The sequence below is a fragment of the Octopus bimaculoides genome, chromosome 6 (assembly GCF_046866305.1).
Source record: "Octopus bimaculoides isolate indiv1 chromosome 6, ASM4686630v1, whole genome shotgun sequence".
Lineage (NCBI taxonomy): Eukaryota > Metazoa > Mollusca > Cephalopoda > Octopoda > Octopodidae > Octopus > Octopus bimaculoides.
In genome coordinates this window covers 113,677,343-113,692,922 of record NC_142933.1, presented here as the reverse complement: position 1 = coordinate 113,692,922, position 15,580 = coordinate 113,677,343, and the positions used below count along the sequence as shown (strand labels likewise).

The window sequence follows — 15,580 nt, the reverse complement described above, 5'->3', positions numbered from 1 at the left end:
TCCTAGGCTATCACCGACCCACTGTAATTCCTTGCCGACCCCTAGGGGCTCTCTGCCCTACACAGACACTGATAACCTAAGGGAGATAACTAATATCATTGAACTCTTCGGTCAACTTCGTAGACTCCGTTCATTTCAAAATATTGTTTCTACAGAAAAAAGCTTCTTGGTAGGCTGACACCTTTTATAATTATAATAAGCATTATTGTTGTTACATAAAATTTTATTTATACAATCTAATACCTTCAAATTCTAAAAATTAATTGATTCTTATATTTTTAGGGGTTTTTTTCGGTTAGTCTGTTGAAATGTTATAAAATAGTTTTTCTCTCGTCTCGAACCTTGTATGAAATTGTAATATGACCAAATTCAGCAAAGTCTAACTAATTTCATTCTTGAAAAGTTATCAAAACTTTCATTTACAAGTGTAAAGCTAACGCAGAAACAGTTAAGCATCAACAAACAAAGCACTCACCTCTAGCGATATATATATATATATATATATATATATAGCCGGTATACAGCACTTACTCGGTATTACCTGTATCTTTGGGTTTGGTTAAATAAAACACCCTCCTTAACCTTATATATATAAATGAAAATACGTGTTGCTGTTTTTAATTTTAATCCTCTATCTTTATATATACTTACAATTAAACCTTGGGAGAGGCATTATGCCGGTAATAAACACACGCACTGGTTCACTCCTTTATTAATTTATAAACAGTATTTAGTTTATTACCGGCGTAATGCCTCTCCCAAGGTTTAATTGTATTTTTTTCAACACACGTATCCACATCAAGAATCTTGCACACCAAATACACATACGAATTATAAATGCTTGTTATTTTCTATAAATTCTTATTTTGGTATGTTTGCCTTATTAATCTCTTATCCTTTATGTTTTACCTTTATATTGTTAAATTTTGTATGGTATTGAATTTAGTTAAACTAAAGCGCGCATTTTTTTTTCATATTCGTTTAGGGCAAGTTGTTTTACACCTATTACACAATTTTTCTTTTTTTTTTCTCGGGTCAAACGATTTATATTTTACATTCCTATTTACTTTCGCATATACTTGTATAGCATTCTATGAATCGTGGAGAATGTTGCATCTCCTCTCTGCATGCGTACACGTTAAGATGTGGGTCAATATAGTTCTTAAATTGATATTTTTCAGTTACTTATAATTACACCATACAATTTATATAAGCGTATATATATATATATATATATATATATATATATATATATATATATATATATATATATAACACACACACACACAGCTGCATCCTCGTTACACGAGAAAAGCCATTTTCAAGAAGATTTACTCGGTGGTTTTTTTTTTATTGTGATAACTGCCTCCTTTACCTACAAAATACCTCTAATCAAAAACTACAAAAGGTTAAATGCAATCAAATTCTTTGGTAAGAAGGGCCTAAGAATTACCTTTGATGATGATGATAGAACTTAGGTTAACTTCCTCAATCTCACTCTAAACTTAAATACAGCCTTGTGTTTCCTCTACCATAATCTTTCAACAAACCTGAAATACATCAGCATTTTTAGTAACCACCCTTCCAATATAACAAAATACTGCTGGTTTGAGTTGATTCTTTGGCTACTGACTGGCCGGAGTTATCTATCTGTCTGTCTCTCTCTCTCTCTATATATATATATCTATCTATCACTCGTCCACCTTCGTTTGTGTCCGTAGAATTTATCAAATTAGAAAACGCAAATTTAATATAAAAATATATTTTCTGAAATTGCAAATTATTTAAAATATAAAAATACAATTTTCAACAGAGAGAATTTATCAAATGAAGTTTGAAGTTAAGTTTTAAAATAAATGTGATACTTATGCTCCGTAAATACTTATACTCTGTCATGTTTCAAACGCATGGATGTAGGTGTCGAATTTGTTCCAATAACTTTCGAGTGATAGATAGAGAGAGAGAGACAGACAGACAGATAGCTCCGGCCAGTCATGGTATTAGCTGTCAGTAGCCAAAGAATCAACTTAAACCTAGTAGTAACGTCCCTTGTCAGATTTTTCTACTTTCACTTCTGACAGCTAATACCATGACTGCCAAATTATCTGCCAATAAAACCGTTTTCAATAATAACACTGATTTCTATAATTCAGCTTTATATAAAACAGGATATAAGGAACAAATTAAATACTATAACAACCTTGCTCCTATCTCTTCCTCTAATCATTTGGTTTAATGCATTGATAATAATTATAGTAGTAATAACAATACTTATGCTAATAACAGTAATAGACAATAACAACAAGAATACTCACATTGTTTCTCTCATAGTCAATAATTCAAATAATATCCCATTTCATCAAAATATCCATAATCTTTACCTTCGTAATTTTAAAAACAGTCGAAGGGAAGTAACTATACTTCTCCATTCTTTTTACACTTCTTTAAAAATAAGATTAGGTTTTTTTTAATAATAAATCTCAGCATGAATCGCGTAACACTAGTAAAAGTATCTGGTTGATTATTCCGTATGGAAAATAAATTAAAATAACCTTCCCCACTTATTTCATCAAGCTATCGAAAGGAACTTTCCTATTAAAATTCCAGATGGCACTCAATTTTCAACACACACCATATCAGAATTGGTTTCTCTAACACCAGTAATCTATTAAAGATTATATCATAACTTAACAGCTATATTCTAAAAGGTAACAGAGTCTTTCTTAATAATTGTAATAACAATAATATTAACAATAACCTCTCCTTAAATTATAATATCAATGATATTAGACCTTGCAAGTGTGGACTGAATAAAACTTGTGTCCTCAATGGAAACTGCCATATTAAAAATGTCGTTTACCAATGCAAGATTACCTCTGTAACTAAGGAAGTTTTTTATATTGGATTATCTTCTACAGTTTTGAAATCCCATTTGGCAAACCACTTTTCCACCTTTAGATAGTCGTAAGCATAATTCTACAGGACTTTGTATGCTAATTTGGCACCTTAAAGATTCTAACAAACTTTTTTCTTTAGATTGGAAAATTTTTATCTAGATCATTCCCCTATGACAAAGGGAAATCTTTCTGTCGTCTCTGTATGGATGAGCAACTATCTATCCTCTTTTCTAAACATAAACTGAACACTTTTATTGAGTGACTTTACAGGTGTTCACTTTGCAAACAACACACTTTCGCTTTTTTCAAACAGTATCTAATTCTTAATAATAATAATAATAATTCCTGCAACTTATGTTTATTCTTACTTCCCATAACTCTTATTTCTCCCTTCATCTTTTTTTCCCATCTATTATCTATTCACTTTTGCCCATTCCTTTCTCTCTCTCTCTCTCTTAACTTTGTTTTCTCGTTTCCCCCTCCCTCTTCATCTATACCTTCTCTTCACTCACCCTATGGCATCTATTTCTTCAACAGCATTTTCAAATTTATAGTGTTCCCTTTCCATATATGTATATGCGGTATGTTTGTAATTGTTCCTGTATGTGTGTGCATGCCTATACACATATATATATATATGTATAGACATATGTAGTGGAGCTGTAAAATTGTGGAGCCTATGAATAACATACACGAAATTACTTCTTAATTCAATTAAAAACTCAAAAGAGAGTATTTGAGATCACTCAGATGGATGAAGGATATAGGTGGGATGTGGTCACAATATAACAGCAAGGTTGATGATTACTATTTTCTTTTTATTGTTTTTAGATTTATCCAAGATGGCAGCAGAACGTCAACCTCGACACAATGCTGGAAATCGAATGTCAAAGTTGTTAAACGAAGAAGAAGAAGATGATTTTTACAAGAACACTTATGGTGGCTTTAATGATGTATGTTTTACAAGAACTTCTATGATTATTATTTTCTCTTAAATGTTTTCGACAGAAATAATCAATTACTGAATGTTATTAATTTAGAGGTGAACTGATCTACTAAGTAACATATTGATATTGACCTGCATCTGCTAGTTTCTCTCTAGCAAAGGCAATTTGTTATGAACAGACATTTAGTTGTACTTGTATTACTTTACCTTGCAGTGGAGAGAATACAGGTCCTTTTCATACCAAACCACACAAGACTGTTCTGGATTCTACAGTACAGACTTATTGTTTTAATGTGATCTAAATTAAAATTTCATGTTAATTTATAATCCAAACATTAGCTTAATGAGGATCAAGTTATTTTACTATATTCTTCGTTATTTCAGAAATAGATTGTGAAAAAATTAGTGTATTTAAACAGAAAGATGATTACAAAAAGGTTAAGAATGACTACTAGGTTCTGCAGAATACTAGTAAATTACCTATTTTCAACATTGGTACACTGAAGTTTACTTTCTATACTAATTGACCCTATTTTGACAAAAATTGTTTGCTTCAGCATCTAATTACATTTCAAACTTCAACTGTCACCTTATAAACTAGAATATTGGTCAATATACATTCCAATAGTATTCTGTTGCCGTGCGGGTGACACGTAAAAGCACCCACTACACTCTCTGAGTGGTTGGCGTTAGGAAGGGCATCCAGCTGTAGAAACTCTGCCAAATCAGACTGGAGCCTGGTGTTGCCATCCGGTTTCACCAGTCCTCAGTCAAATCGTCCAACCCATGCTAGCATGGAAAGCGGACGTTAAACGATGATGATGATGATGATGATGATCTTTTAATTCATTCACATTTTCAGGAATTTGTTTTTAGAAAAAGTGTACTACTTTGGTAATTAGACATATCTTGATGATAGTGTTGGAAGAGTTCATTTCTTTTTCACTTCAATCTTGGTTTTATATTTTTACTGTTTAAACTGATATTTGATTTCGGCTTCTAGTGTATAGTTGGAATTGTTTATTTTACTTAAACAATTGCTTTCAGAATTGGAATAAACCTTTTTGTTTTGGTTAGTTAGTCAGATAATTGCTGGTGGCAATAGTTATGTGTATTGTCCAGGGATCACACCACATTGACTGAAGTAAGACTTGAACTTCAAACAATGTGGTTAGTAATACAACATTAACCTCACAGCCATTGGGCCTCTTAGATATGTCACACCATTCAGTATTGTATCCATTCATGTATTTCAGGAAGAGGATGACATTGACTTCCAGTCTGAAGACTCTGAATCTGATGAGGTTGACTCTGACTTCAGTATTGATGAGGATGACGAAATACGCAGCGATATAGATGATGATGATGAACCAAAACGCAAAAGAGGAATTAACACCAAAGCTTACAAGGTAAGAAATGTCTAACACAATTAGGAACACCACTGGCTCCTAATAATAATATCTAAGGCTGGTGATCATCGTGACGATAATGACCATCCTCGTTATCATCTCTATTTTAACATGTATTTTCCATACCAGCTAGAAATGCTCTGCATCACAGCATATCTTTATTTCTCTCAACCCTGTACCATAGCATGCTTAGATCTGATTTCTCTTTTTACTTTTTTCTACGTACATGCTACATGCCAAGCCACCCATTAGTGGGTGGCTTTATACCAGGTATTGAAAGGTTAAAGTATGAAAGTAAGTGCAAGCGTCTTGGTGAAGGAGATAAAAGGAAAGTAGTGATGGGGTACTAGAGCCAACTCTCAAGGTACAAGAGGGTGAGACACTGGATCATGGGAAGGGATGAGAGTGAGTGCTTTCATAAGAGAGTGAAGGAGAGTAACATAGTTGAAGGTGGGGTGGAGGTGCAGTTGGAGGCAAATACCAATATGGAGAGGGGTAAGTTGAGAGAGACAGGAGTCGCTCAGGAAGAGAAATAGAACAGAAAGTAGTGGGTTGGTGTGCAAGGTGTAAGAGCTGTGGAGAGTGGGAGATATAGAGATACATCAGGGGTCGTGATGATAGGCATGAGAAAGCACTGAGAGTGATAGCAGATAAGAGAGGTATAAGAACAGATGGAGTATTGTAAAGGGGAAAGAGCAGTGGCTGAAAGCATGGCAAGGAGGTGATTGGTAGAAATAGTGTAGGCAAAGATGATAATAGGGACTGGAAATGGTTCCCTGCAGGAGTTCATAACCACCAAAAAGGAGAGGCGGATATATGTGCTGATTCTGCTCTCAGTTGATTATAACAGATGATTAGGAACCTAGATTGGGTATGAGAATTGGGGGGAAAAGCTTAATGAGGCAGGGGCAGATTTCTGCATGTACAAGCATACCAGGTGGTTTTAGGAAATCAGATTTGCTGTGATGGACAGGTCTTCTCGAGTACAGCAAATTGCCAATTAATCATTGATTATCTAGTGTTTTTTTGTTTTTTTTATACTCTTAAGAACACAAGATAGTCATGGTTTAATTGTCTTTGATCATAAGTTTTCTGAATAGGTTCTGATCTAGAGCTAAACATCATCAATATTGCGAAATTATTTCATATTTCAACTTAGGGTTATTATTTTTTTCCCTCTTTTCATGTGTCCCCATCCCCTTCACCTTTTTGTACCATGATGATGATGATGATGATGATGAGCACATCCTGACACTTTATTACCAACACTTTCTTCTCTCCTTTAAGCCACTTCCTATACCTCTATCAGACGCTTACTTCTCAACCCCTGATGTAAGCCAATTCAATCAAGAAGTCTTATTTTACGAATCACTTGGTGACCTCACTAGTGCAGGTGACACGAGTAAAACACCCAGGACACTGTAAAGTGGTTGGTATTAGGAAGTGCATCCAGCCATAGAAACTATGTTAGAGCAGAAACACTGGAGTTCAATGCAGTCCTCAGACCTCTGACCAACAGAAATACGGACATAAAATAATAATGATGATGACTATGGCAACAACAATATACTTTAACATTATACTTCCTTTTTAGTCATCATATAATTTTCTCGGACATTAATTAACTTTCTTTCAGTTTTTTTTAATTTTTTTTATCTGGTTTAGAGGGCTTCTGAGACTGGTGGAGTGAAGTTATCGTCACACCTTCACTCCTTGCTCTTATGCTTGCAATGACACATCCTCTGCTAAATGTCTCCCACATATTTTCTATGTTTTGTCTTTATTTTTTCTCAAGTCTGTTATGAAGTTAAACATATTCAAAGTGTGTTGTACAGTGTTAGGTTTTTTTCTGTACAACATTATGGTTTTGAACTGTGATTAGCCTTTGTTCTTTTAATTTCTTACTTGGCTTCTTCAGATGTGGTGCTATGTTTTGTTTATTAACTCTGTAAAATGCTATCTTTGTGAAACACAAAGAGAGAGAACTTAGTTTTTCTGAAACCCACTGGACTCAAGAAAATTAAGTTCTGTGCAACTATATCCATATATGCATAACTGTTTGCCTTCCAAATACACTCCACCACCTTTCATCTCTCTAACTGCTGCTTTCCCATGATGCCACTAATTTTTCTTACTAACTGGAACCATTTCACTTGATGTCCATCCCTCGTCATTCTGTCCACTCCACCTACATTTGACATTGACCCCCTCCACTCATCACAGAGCCACCAAGTTCTTTCACCATCTCTCACCTCCCATGTCTACTGTATCTTCACTACTTTTCACCCCCATCATCAAAAGTCTCACTCATCCCTTATCCACCACCCTCAACCCTATCCAATCTCTTCTGTTCTCACCTTCATTTTCCCTACTTCTACTCAGTACTTGTTTTTCACTCTTTATAGTCACCCCCTTACCCATTCTCCATCCCTCACTTTCCCATATACTTTTGCCACTTCTACTTACCTCATACCTTGATGGTTCACACAGACACTTCATCACCCCTCTTCTTATCTCTTCCCAGCTCCACGCCAATATTTTCTTCTAAAATGTGAGTAGCCCCTCAGCAGTAAGACATCTGTTTCACTCTGGCTTTCTTACTTTAATCCCTCACCTCTTAGCAATAAAGATGCCTGTCTTGGAGTTGAAAACCTTGTAAGCTGCTTAGCACAAGTGCTGGTAGCATGAAAAATACACTTTAAAGTGGTTGGCCTTAGGAAACGATGCCAAAGTAGATGATGGAGCATGATACAGTCCTTGGACCACTGTTCAGTTGTTTATTTCATACCAGCATGAAATGTGGACACGAAATGATGGTGATTGGGAAACTGAACAATCCTTTAAACATTTGTTAAAATGTGACACCAGAAAATTTATATTCTTCATTTTCTTGTTTTCTTAGGAACCAAAAAAACTAAAGGAGACAGCCAAAATTAGACCTAAACTTAAGAAAGCTGAACGACCATCTTTACAAATTTACCACTCTAATTCAGGCAAGTATTGTATTTGCTGCTGTATGAGATGGTGCCAGCATATCCACTTTGTTAAGAAGTTTGCTTTGCAAATTCAAGTTCATATATTGTAAACAAATGGAAAAACAAATCATAGGATACATGATTTTAGGTTTTTCTATTGCACATGGAACTTAGTATACACAACTGTTTGAAAGCCTGTTGCTTGTGTGTGTATTTATGTGTGTAGGAAAGCCTCCAGCTCATCAGGAATCACTGCTGAGATGCTTAAAATATCTGGCAAAGTAGGATGTGGCTTTATTACCTGTATAGTAAATCATGTTGTCCATGAGGGAGTCATACCCAACCATTGGTATAGTAACATTATAGTCAACTGCAACAAAAGTAAAGGTGATGCCTAAGACAGAAATAATTACAAAAGCATCAAATTGCTGGATCAGGTGATGGAAGTCACAGAAAGGGTCATTGCTCAATTAATTAGGGACAGAGTTCGTGTAGATGAGATGCAGTTTGGATCTGTGCCAGACAGGAGCATGACTGATGCTATATTCTTGGTTAGGCAACTGCAGGAGAAGTATTTAGCCAAAAATGAACCTCTGTACTTGGCTTCTTGTGACATGGAGAAAGTCTTTGACTCCCTTGCTCTCTTATCTGAAGGTCAATGCAGAAGCTAAGGATAGATGAGTGGTTAGTGAGAATAGCACAAGCCATGTATAAGGATGCTACCAGTGAGGTTAAGGTTAGCAATTTCTGAGTATAGCAATGAATTCAGTGTACAGGCAGGAGTTCACCAAGGCTCAGTTCTCAGCCCCCTCTTGTCCTCCAGGTCTTAACAGAGGAATTCAAAACCAGCTGTCTCTGGGAGGAGAAGGAATTTCAGGTGTGGAAACAAAGCCTTAAATCCAAGGGCCTTAGAGTTAGTTTAGCAAAAACCAAAGTCCTAGTAAGTAGGAAAACAAACAAATCACAAGTCTCTTCTGGGAAATGGCCCTCCTCAATATGTAAGAAGGATGTTGGTAGAAAATCCATATGATGTACCCAGTGCAAGCTTTGGACACATAAGAGGTGTAGCAGTATCAAAGGAAGGTTAACGGAGAATGTGTGTGGCAAATTGCTGGTACAATAAGCATTAAAAATCACCATTATCGTTTAACGTCCGTTTTCCATGCTGGCATGGTTTGACTGGGGGCTAGCAAGCCAGGAGGCCGCACCAGGCTCCAATCTGATCTGGCAGTGTTTCTACAGCTGGATGCCCTTCCTAACGCCAACCACTCCGAGAGTGTAGTGGGTGCTTTTTACGTGCCACTGGCACAGGAGCCAATCAGGCGGCACTGGCATCAGCCATGCTCAGATAGTGCTTTTCACATGCCACTGGCATAGAGAGCCATTCAGGCGGCACTGGCAATGACCTATGCATGTGCAGACAATAGGCTTCCCCAAATGCTGAGGGGGATTGTTAGAAGTAGTTGATAGCTTCTGTTGTCCAGAAGACCAAGTTAGCAGTGGTGGAGGAAGTTCTGAAAGTGTAGTTGCTAGGATAAGAACAGACTAAGCAGAATTGAGAGAAAATTCTACATTTGTAGGTAGTAAAGGGGAGCACTCCTTCGGAGTGAAAGACAGATTGTAAGAGATATCCATGTACATACAGCTATGCTACATGGCAGTAAAATGTGAACTATGACTACAGAGAGGATATGTGAAAGATTGAAAGAAATGAAGCCAGCATGTTTTACTGGATGGGTAATATCAGTGTGCAGGTACAACAGAGTATAAATGATTTAAGAGAAAAATCAGGTGTAAGAGGCATCAAATGCTGTGTGCAAGAGAAGACTGTGCTAGTATGGCCATGTGATGTGTGTCAATGATAGCTGCATAAAGAAGTGCCAATCTCTAATTGTGGAAGGAACCTCTGGAAGGGGTTGACCTAGGAAGACATGGAACAAAGTAGTGAGAAAGGATCTTCAGATGTTGAGCCTCACAGAGATGACAAGGGGCTGAGAGGTTCTGGCAATTTGCTGTGCTTGAGAAGATATGTCCTGCTAAGTAAAATTGTGGCCATCCATACATACATACAGGTATACTTTTTAAGGTCATTTTCCCACTCTCTCTCTCATTCAAGAGGTCCTTGGCTTGCAGGTGCTGGTGCCACATAGAAAGTACCTGTTTCGGTGCCACACAAAAAGGCATCCATGCCAGTACCACATAGAAAGTACTCTTGCCACTGCCACGAATTAAGCACCAGTGCTATGTAAGAAGCATCCAGTACACTCTGTAAAGTGGTTGGTGTTAGGAAGGGTAGAAACCATGTCAAAACAGACAATTGGGGCTTGGGCAGCTCTCTGGCTGGCCAGCTCCTGTCGAACTGTCCAACCCATGCCAGCATGGAAAAACAGATGTTTAATGATGATGATTATTGTTGTTTTCTCTCTGTCCTTATTTCAGAAAGAAAATCTCTTCGTCAATCAACTGCAGAAAAGTCACAGGCAACTGCACGTCGAGAAAAGGAACGGGAAGTCCGTGTTAAGATGATGAAAGAAATAGCAGCCAAAAGAAATGTAACCGAGGTGCGACGTCTTACTCAGTCAGAGTTGTTAGAGGAGGCTAAACTGACAGAAGAATATAATATCAAGTCCTTGGGTAATGAAATTCCTTCACCCACATAGGTAGAATGTGGATCTCGCATTAAATGAAATATTTTCTGTACATTGTGTTCTTGGTGTAGAATAAAATCTTTTGTGGGTGATACTCTACCATCCCATTTATATTCTGATCACTGTACCTTGAGGGTAAGCCCTGGCATTTCACCACTTTCTCCCTCTGACTGGGTAACCCTGTATCTCCTCTACAGCAACATATCTGTTTCTATCCCTCTGTCACACTCTAACCTCTCTCATCGCCTGGCACAAGGCCACTCCTCCAATGCCCCCCCCCCCCCTCACAAACTCAAAAAGATCTTTGTCTTGGTGACCTCCCCACCACCAATGCGCTGGTGCATCCAGTCCACACTGTAAAGTGGTTGGTGTTAGGAAGGGCATCTAGCCATAAAAACAAACAGTCCTTGTCAAACCTAATCCATGCCAACATGGAAAATGGATGTTTAAATGACAACAGTGATGATACCAATACCAATGCCTATTCTGTTCATGTGTTTTGTCTGTTACGCATGAATGAATATTTATAGTTGATATCAGGCTTGAGTATTTCATGGCAGAAGTCATTTTGATACAGTTTGTGTTGCAGTTGTATTGTGTCTCCTCCAACATACAGTTTACACTCAAGCATTGCAAGATCAATTCTGAATTCTTATATTTTCATGACTTTTTATTAAATTTCTAGGCTTAGTATCATTCTTACTTGAAATGAAATTGTACTTGGTATCATATTTTCTAATGATATTTGCATATTTTGTCATATTTACATACTAAGTATATCATCATTTTTAATGTGTACAAAACTTGATATTTTATTTTTATAATTTGAAGGTAAATTTTCGTGGTTTAATATCACTCTTTATAGGGCTTGCTATAGATAAACCAAATATGATTTGGTTTCCTTTCTCTTGTAGAAACATACCAAAGACTGGAATCTGAGAAGAAAAAGTGTCGAGTTCAAAAAACTACTTACAAAGGAGCTTTGGTTCGCTACCAGTCTGTAACTATGCCTTTGATTGAGGAATTGCCTCAGTCATTACACAATAATGAACCAGAAATTAACGTAGAAGATGTCTCAGGGTATGAAAGTTTTTGTAGCTTTATTGGTGGATGGTTTAAAGAGAAATCACAGTATGACTGTAGACATAAAATAATAAAGATGATACATAATTGTAACAAGTGAGATTACAACAGAAACGGAAGTTATTCATGGGATGATTTTTACATGGATAATGTCTCTACTATTAATTAAATATGAAGCATGTGTGAGCGACCAGTTTATTCATTTAATCAGGTAAACCGGGGAGATAGAAGTTATTCAAGAATTAGTAGAGTAGAAATTAGAATGAGGAAAAAGTTAGATAAGACTTAAAAGAAATTTGGAATTGATATGAAGGCTGAAAAAAAGATGAAGACAACTAGAGAGAAGCTTTGTTGCAACTATACTAAGCCATCTGCACTTAACTACAATAGTTCTTGTAGCTGGGTTCATGTTAAATAAACTGCATGCAACTTGATACACCAGCAATACTTCAGAAGACCACAACAATATCCAAGTAATACAGACAATATACATATGTAGTTGACTTGTTAGATATAGCAAACAAATCTATCTCCAATCATACTCTACTGTGTAAAAAACCCAAGACATATTGGAGGATAATAGGTCAGCTTTCATCATAGGTTTCCTTGATTAGACCAGAGCTGAGATTAAACAACAGTAATGTCCTATTGTATAATACAATCCAACAAGGTAACTTCCACATAATTGCTCAACCTACTAGAAATAATAGCCAAACATTTTCTCAGATCATATCATACTGTCCTCAAAAAAAAAAATAAGAAGAAATCTTAGATAATATAGTAATGGTTCACTAAGTTTGAGAGAAAATGACAGGATTTGATGTGCTACTCAACAGTGGTCTCATAAATTCCAAAGAATCAAGACTACAGCACCTCACAGTCAAATGATGTAAAGTGCATTTGACATTCAGTGTTTCTATCATCATCAAATTAGAGAAATGTATTGTGATTTTCATTGTGACCATTCTAGCATGTTGCATAATTTGAAAGCCATTTAGCTTCTATATTGAGTTGGTGGTGGATCATTTATGGCAGTTGGAAATCTGTTAAGATTTCAATGGTAGTTTGGATAGGTGAAGTGATTATAATTATCTAGCAGTTACCTCGTTGGCTTCGCAAAGTTATATATTTGATGATGTTAATGGCATTCCATTTAATGAAAATATATAGAATATCATTTGCCTTTTTTTTTTCTTTTCTTTTTTGAACAGTGTTGATTCCATATCATTGAAAACTGAAACAAAAGGCGAAAATGACGATCCTTCCAAATCTCCAGAGAAGAGCAAACATTCAAAGCAAGTATCTGGTCCAAAGTGTTCTCGGACTTTCATTACGTTTACAGATGATAAAACATTTCGGGAATATTTTCCACAAACCCGAGCTAAACCAGCATCAGCATCATCTAGAACTCTGTGTCCCGTCACACGGCAACCAGCCAAATACTTTGATCCTATCACACAGACACCGTATGCAACAACAACAGCTTTCAAGGTACTGAGGGAAGCACTTGTCATCCAACAAGAACAGTCTGTTGAGCTGAAGCGCAAGTCTCGAAGTAGTAACCAACAGAATTCATCATCATCGTCATCATCATCATCATCTATGGCTCACAACACAACCACACTTTTAGCATCAGCAACTAGTTAGAAATTCTCCACAGTCAATTGCTAATGTTATCTGTGTTGAAAGGGGATTTTCTTATACAAACATACAAGAATGATTTAGACACTTCCTTGAGTGTCTTTCAGGTACTCTTACAATTTTATACAAATAAACATTGAAAAGCACACTGTTTTTGTGAATGAGCTTGTGTTTGTGTATTTAACTGCAGGCATGGCTGAGTGGTAAGAAGTTTTCTCCCCAACCACAGTTTCAGATTCACTCTTTCTGCATGGTACCTTGGGCAAGTGTCTTCTACAACCCCAGGTCGAACAAAGCCTAAGAAATGGATTTAGAAACTGAAAGAAGCCTGTTGTATTTGTATGTATATATATAAAGTCATCATCATCATCATTTAACATCTGTTTTCCATGCTGGCATGGGTTGGACGGTTTTGACAAGCTAACCAACCAAAGGGTTGTTCAGGCTCCATGTCTGTTGTGGCACGGTTTCTATGGCTGGATGCCCTTTCTGGTGGCAACCACTTTACAGAGTGTAATGAGTGCTTTAATGCAACATTGGTACGGTGGTGCTTTTTACATGGTGCCAACACTTATGAGCCTGCAAGATTAGGAACGCTCAGCTAGAGAGGATTGCAAAAGATGAGCCTGTATGCAAGGGCAACCATGCTTTTACATAGCTTGACATGTCTTTTCAAGCACAGCAACCTGCCAGTAGTGTCAGTCCCCTATTATCCCCTTTGTGAGTCCCAAAACTTGTAGATCTTTTCTCAACATTGTGTGCCATGTCTTTCTAGGTCTACCTCTCTACATGTTCCCTCTACAGTTAGAGATCAGCACCTCTTGATGCAATTGATCTCATTCATACACATGACCATACCAGCACAGGTTATATACGATGCTATGTATACCCATTTTTTTTTCTCAGATCACCTACACTCTGTTGTATTTGCAAACTGACACTACCCAGCCAGTGAAGCATTCTGGCTTCATTTCTTTCAAGTCTTTGCATATCCCCAGTAAGTAGTCACAGCCATGTAGCATAACTGTCCATACACACGCATCGTACAATCTACCTTTCACTCTGAGAGAGAGAGGCCTTTCATTACTAACAGAGGTAGTAACTGTCTGAACTTCTATCAGCTTTGCTTTCAGAACAACCACTTCTACTACTAACTTGGTTACCTAAATAACAGATGCTGTCTACTACTTCTAAGGATCCTCTCAGGCAGATGAGAGAGTCTATTTTTGGTACATTTCTGGTGTTTAATGTACTTGTACATCTGCCATGTGTAAAGACTACTTTCTCATTAGTCATCCAGTGATACTACTGCATGTCTTATAAGTCCATAGCTTGCACTGGGTACACTTTATGGAGTTTTTGTCTACATATCAAGCAGGGCCATCTCCCTGAAGGTACCTGCAATTTGTCTGTTTTCCTACTTATCGATATTTTGGCCTTTGCTATGGTAACTCTTAGGCTCTTTGATTTCTTCTCTTGTCCTAATTGTGATTCAGCAATAAGAACAAGGTCATCAGCATAGAAGAACTCTCAGGCACAGCCAGTTTTAAAGTCCTCAGTAACAGCTTGGAGGCTCATGATAAATAAGAGGGGATATATATCAAATAAAGAGACAGAGTCAGTGGCTAAGTTCCAGAGGTGCTCAATACAGACAACATGTTGTGGTGCTCAAATGATTTGATTTTAGGTGAACTGATATGAGATAATGACGCAAATAAACACACTTGGGCTTGACATATAAAACATACATATACATCATCATCATCGTTTAACGTCCGCTTTCCATGCTAGCATGGGTTGGACGATTTGACTGAGGACTGGCGAACCAGATGGCTACACCAGGCTCCAATCTGATTTGGCAGAGTTTCTACAGCTGGATGCCCTTCCTAACGCCGACCACTATATATTTAGAGAGAGGGAGAATTAAAAACTGAAAATATTCAAAAGACAAGCCTTCATGTATAAGCATATAGATATATAT

General features: G+C 36.9%; 1 protein-coding gene across 1 annotated transcript; it reads left to right on the top strand.

The window, feature by feature from the left end:
* Nucleotides 1-30: 30 nt before the first annotated feature.
* On the top strand, nucleotides 31-13,745 carry LOC106867449 (vacuolar protein sorting-associated protein 72 homolog). Its single transcript, XM_089354450.1, has 7 exons — nucleotides 31-169; nucleotides 3,729-3,850; nucleotides 5,100-5,252; nucleotides 8,155-8,245; nucleotides 10,667-10,861; nucleotides 11,790-11,955; nucleotides 13,170-13,745. The coding sequence occupies exons 2-7, from the start codon at nucleotides 3,740-3,742 to the stop codon at nucleotides 13,603-13,605; spliced, it is 1,152 nt and encodes a 383-aa protein (XP_089210576.1). The 5' UTR covers nucleotides 31-169; nucleotides 3,729-3,739; the 3' UTR covers nucleotides 13,606-13,745.
* Nucleotides 13,746-15,580: the final 1,835 nt, after the last annotated feature.

What these genes read in the sequence shown, in the direction of transcription:
- LOC106867449 (XM_089354450.1), top strand. Translation starts at nt 3,740, where the DNA reads ATGGCAGCAGAACGTCAACCTCGACACAATGCTGGAAATCGAATGTCA. An exon ending in ATATAATATCAAGTCCTTGG is followed by an intron (nt 10,862 to 11,789) that starts GTAATGAAATTC and finishes TTTCTCTTGTAG; the next exon opens with AAACATACCAAAGACTGGAA. An exon ending in AACGTAGAAGATGTCTCAGG is followed by an intron (nt 11,956 to 13,169) that starts GTATGAAAGTTT and finishes TTTTTTGAACAG; the next exon opens with TGTTGATTCCATATCATTGA.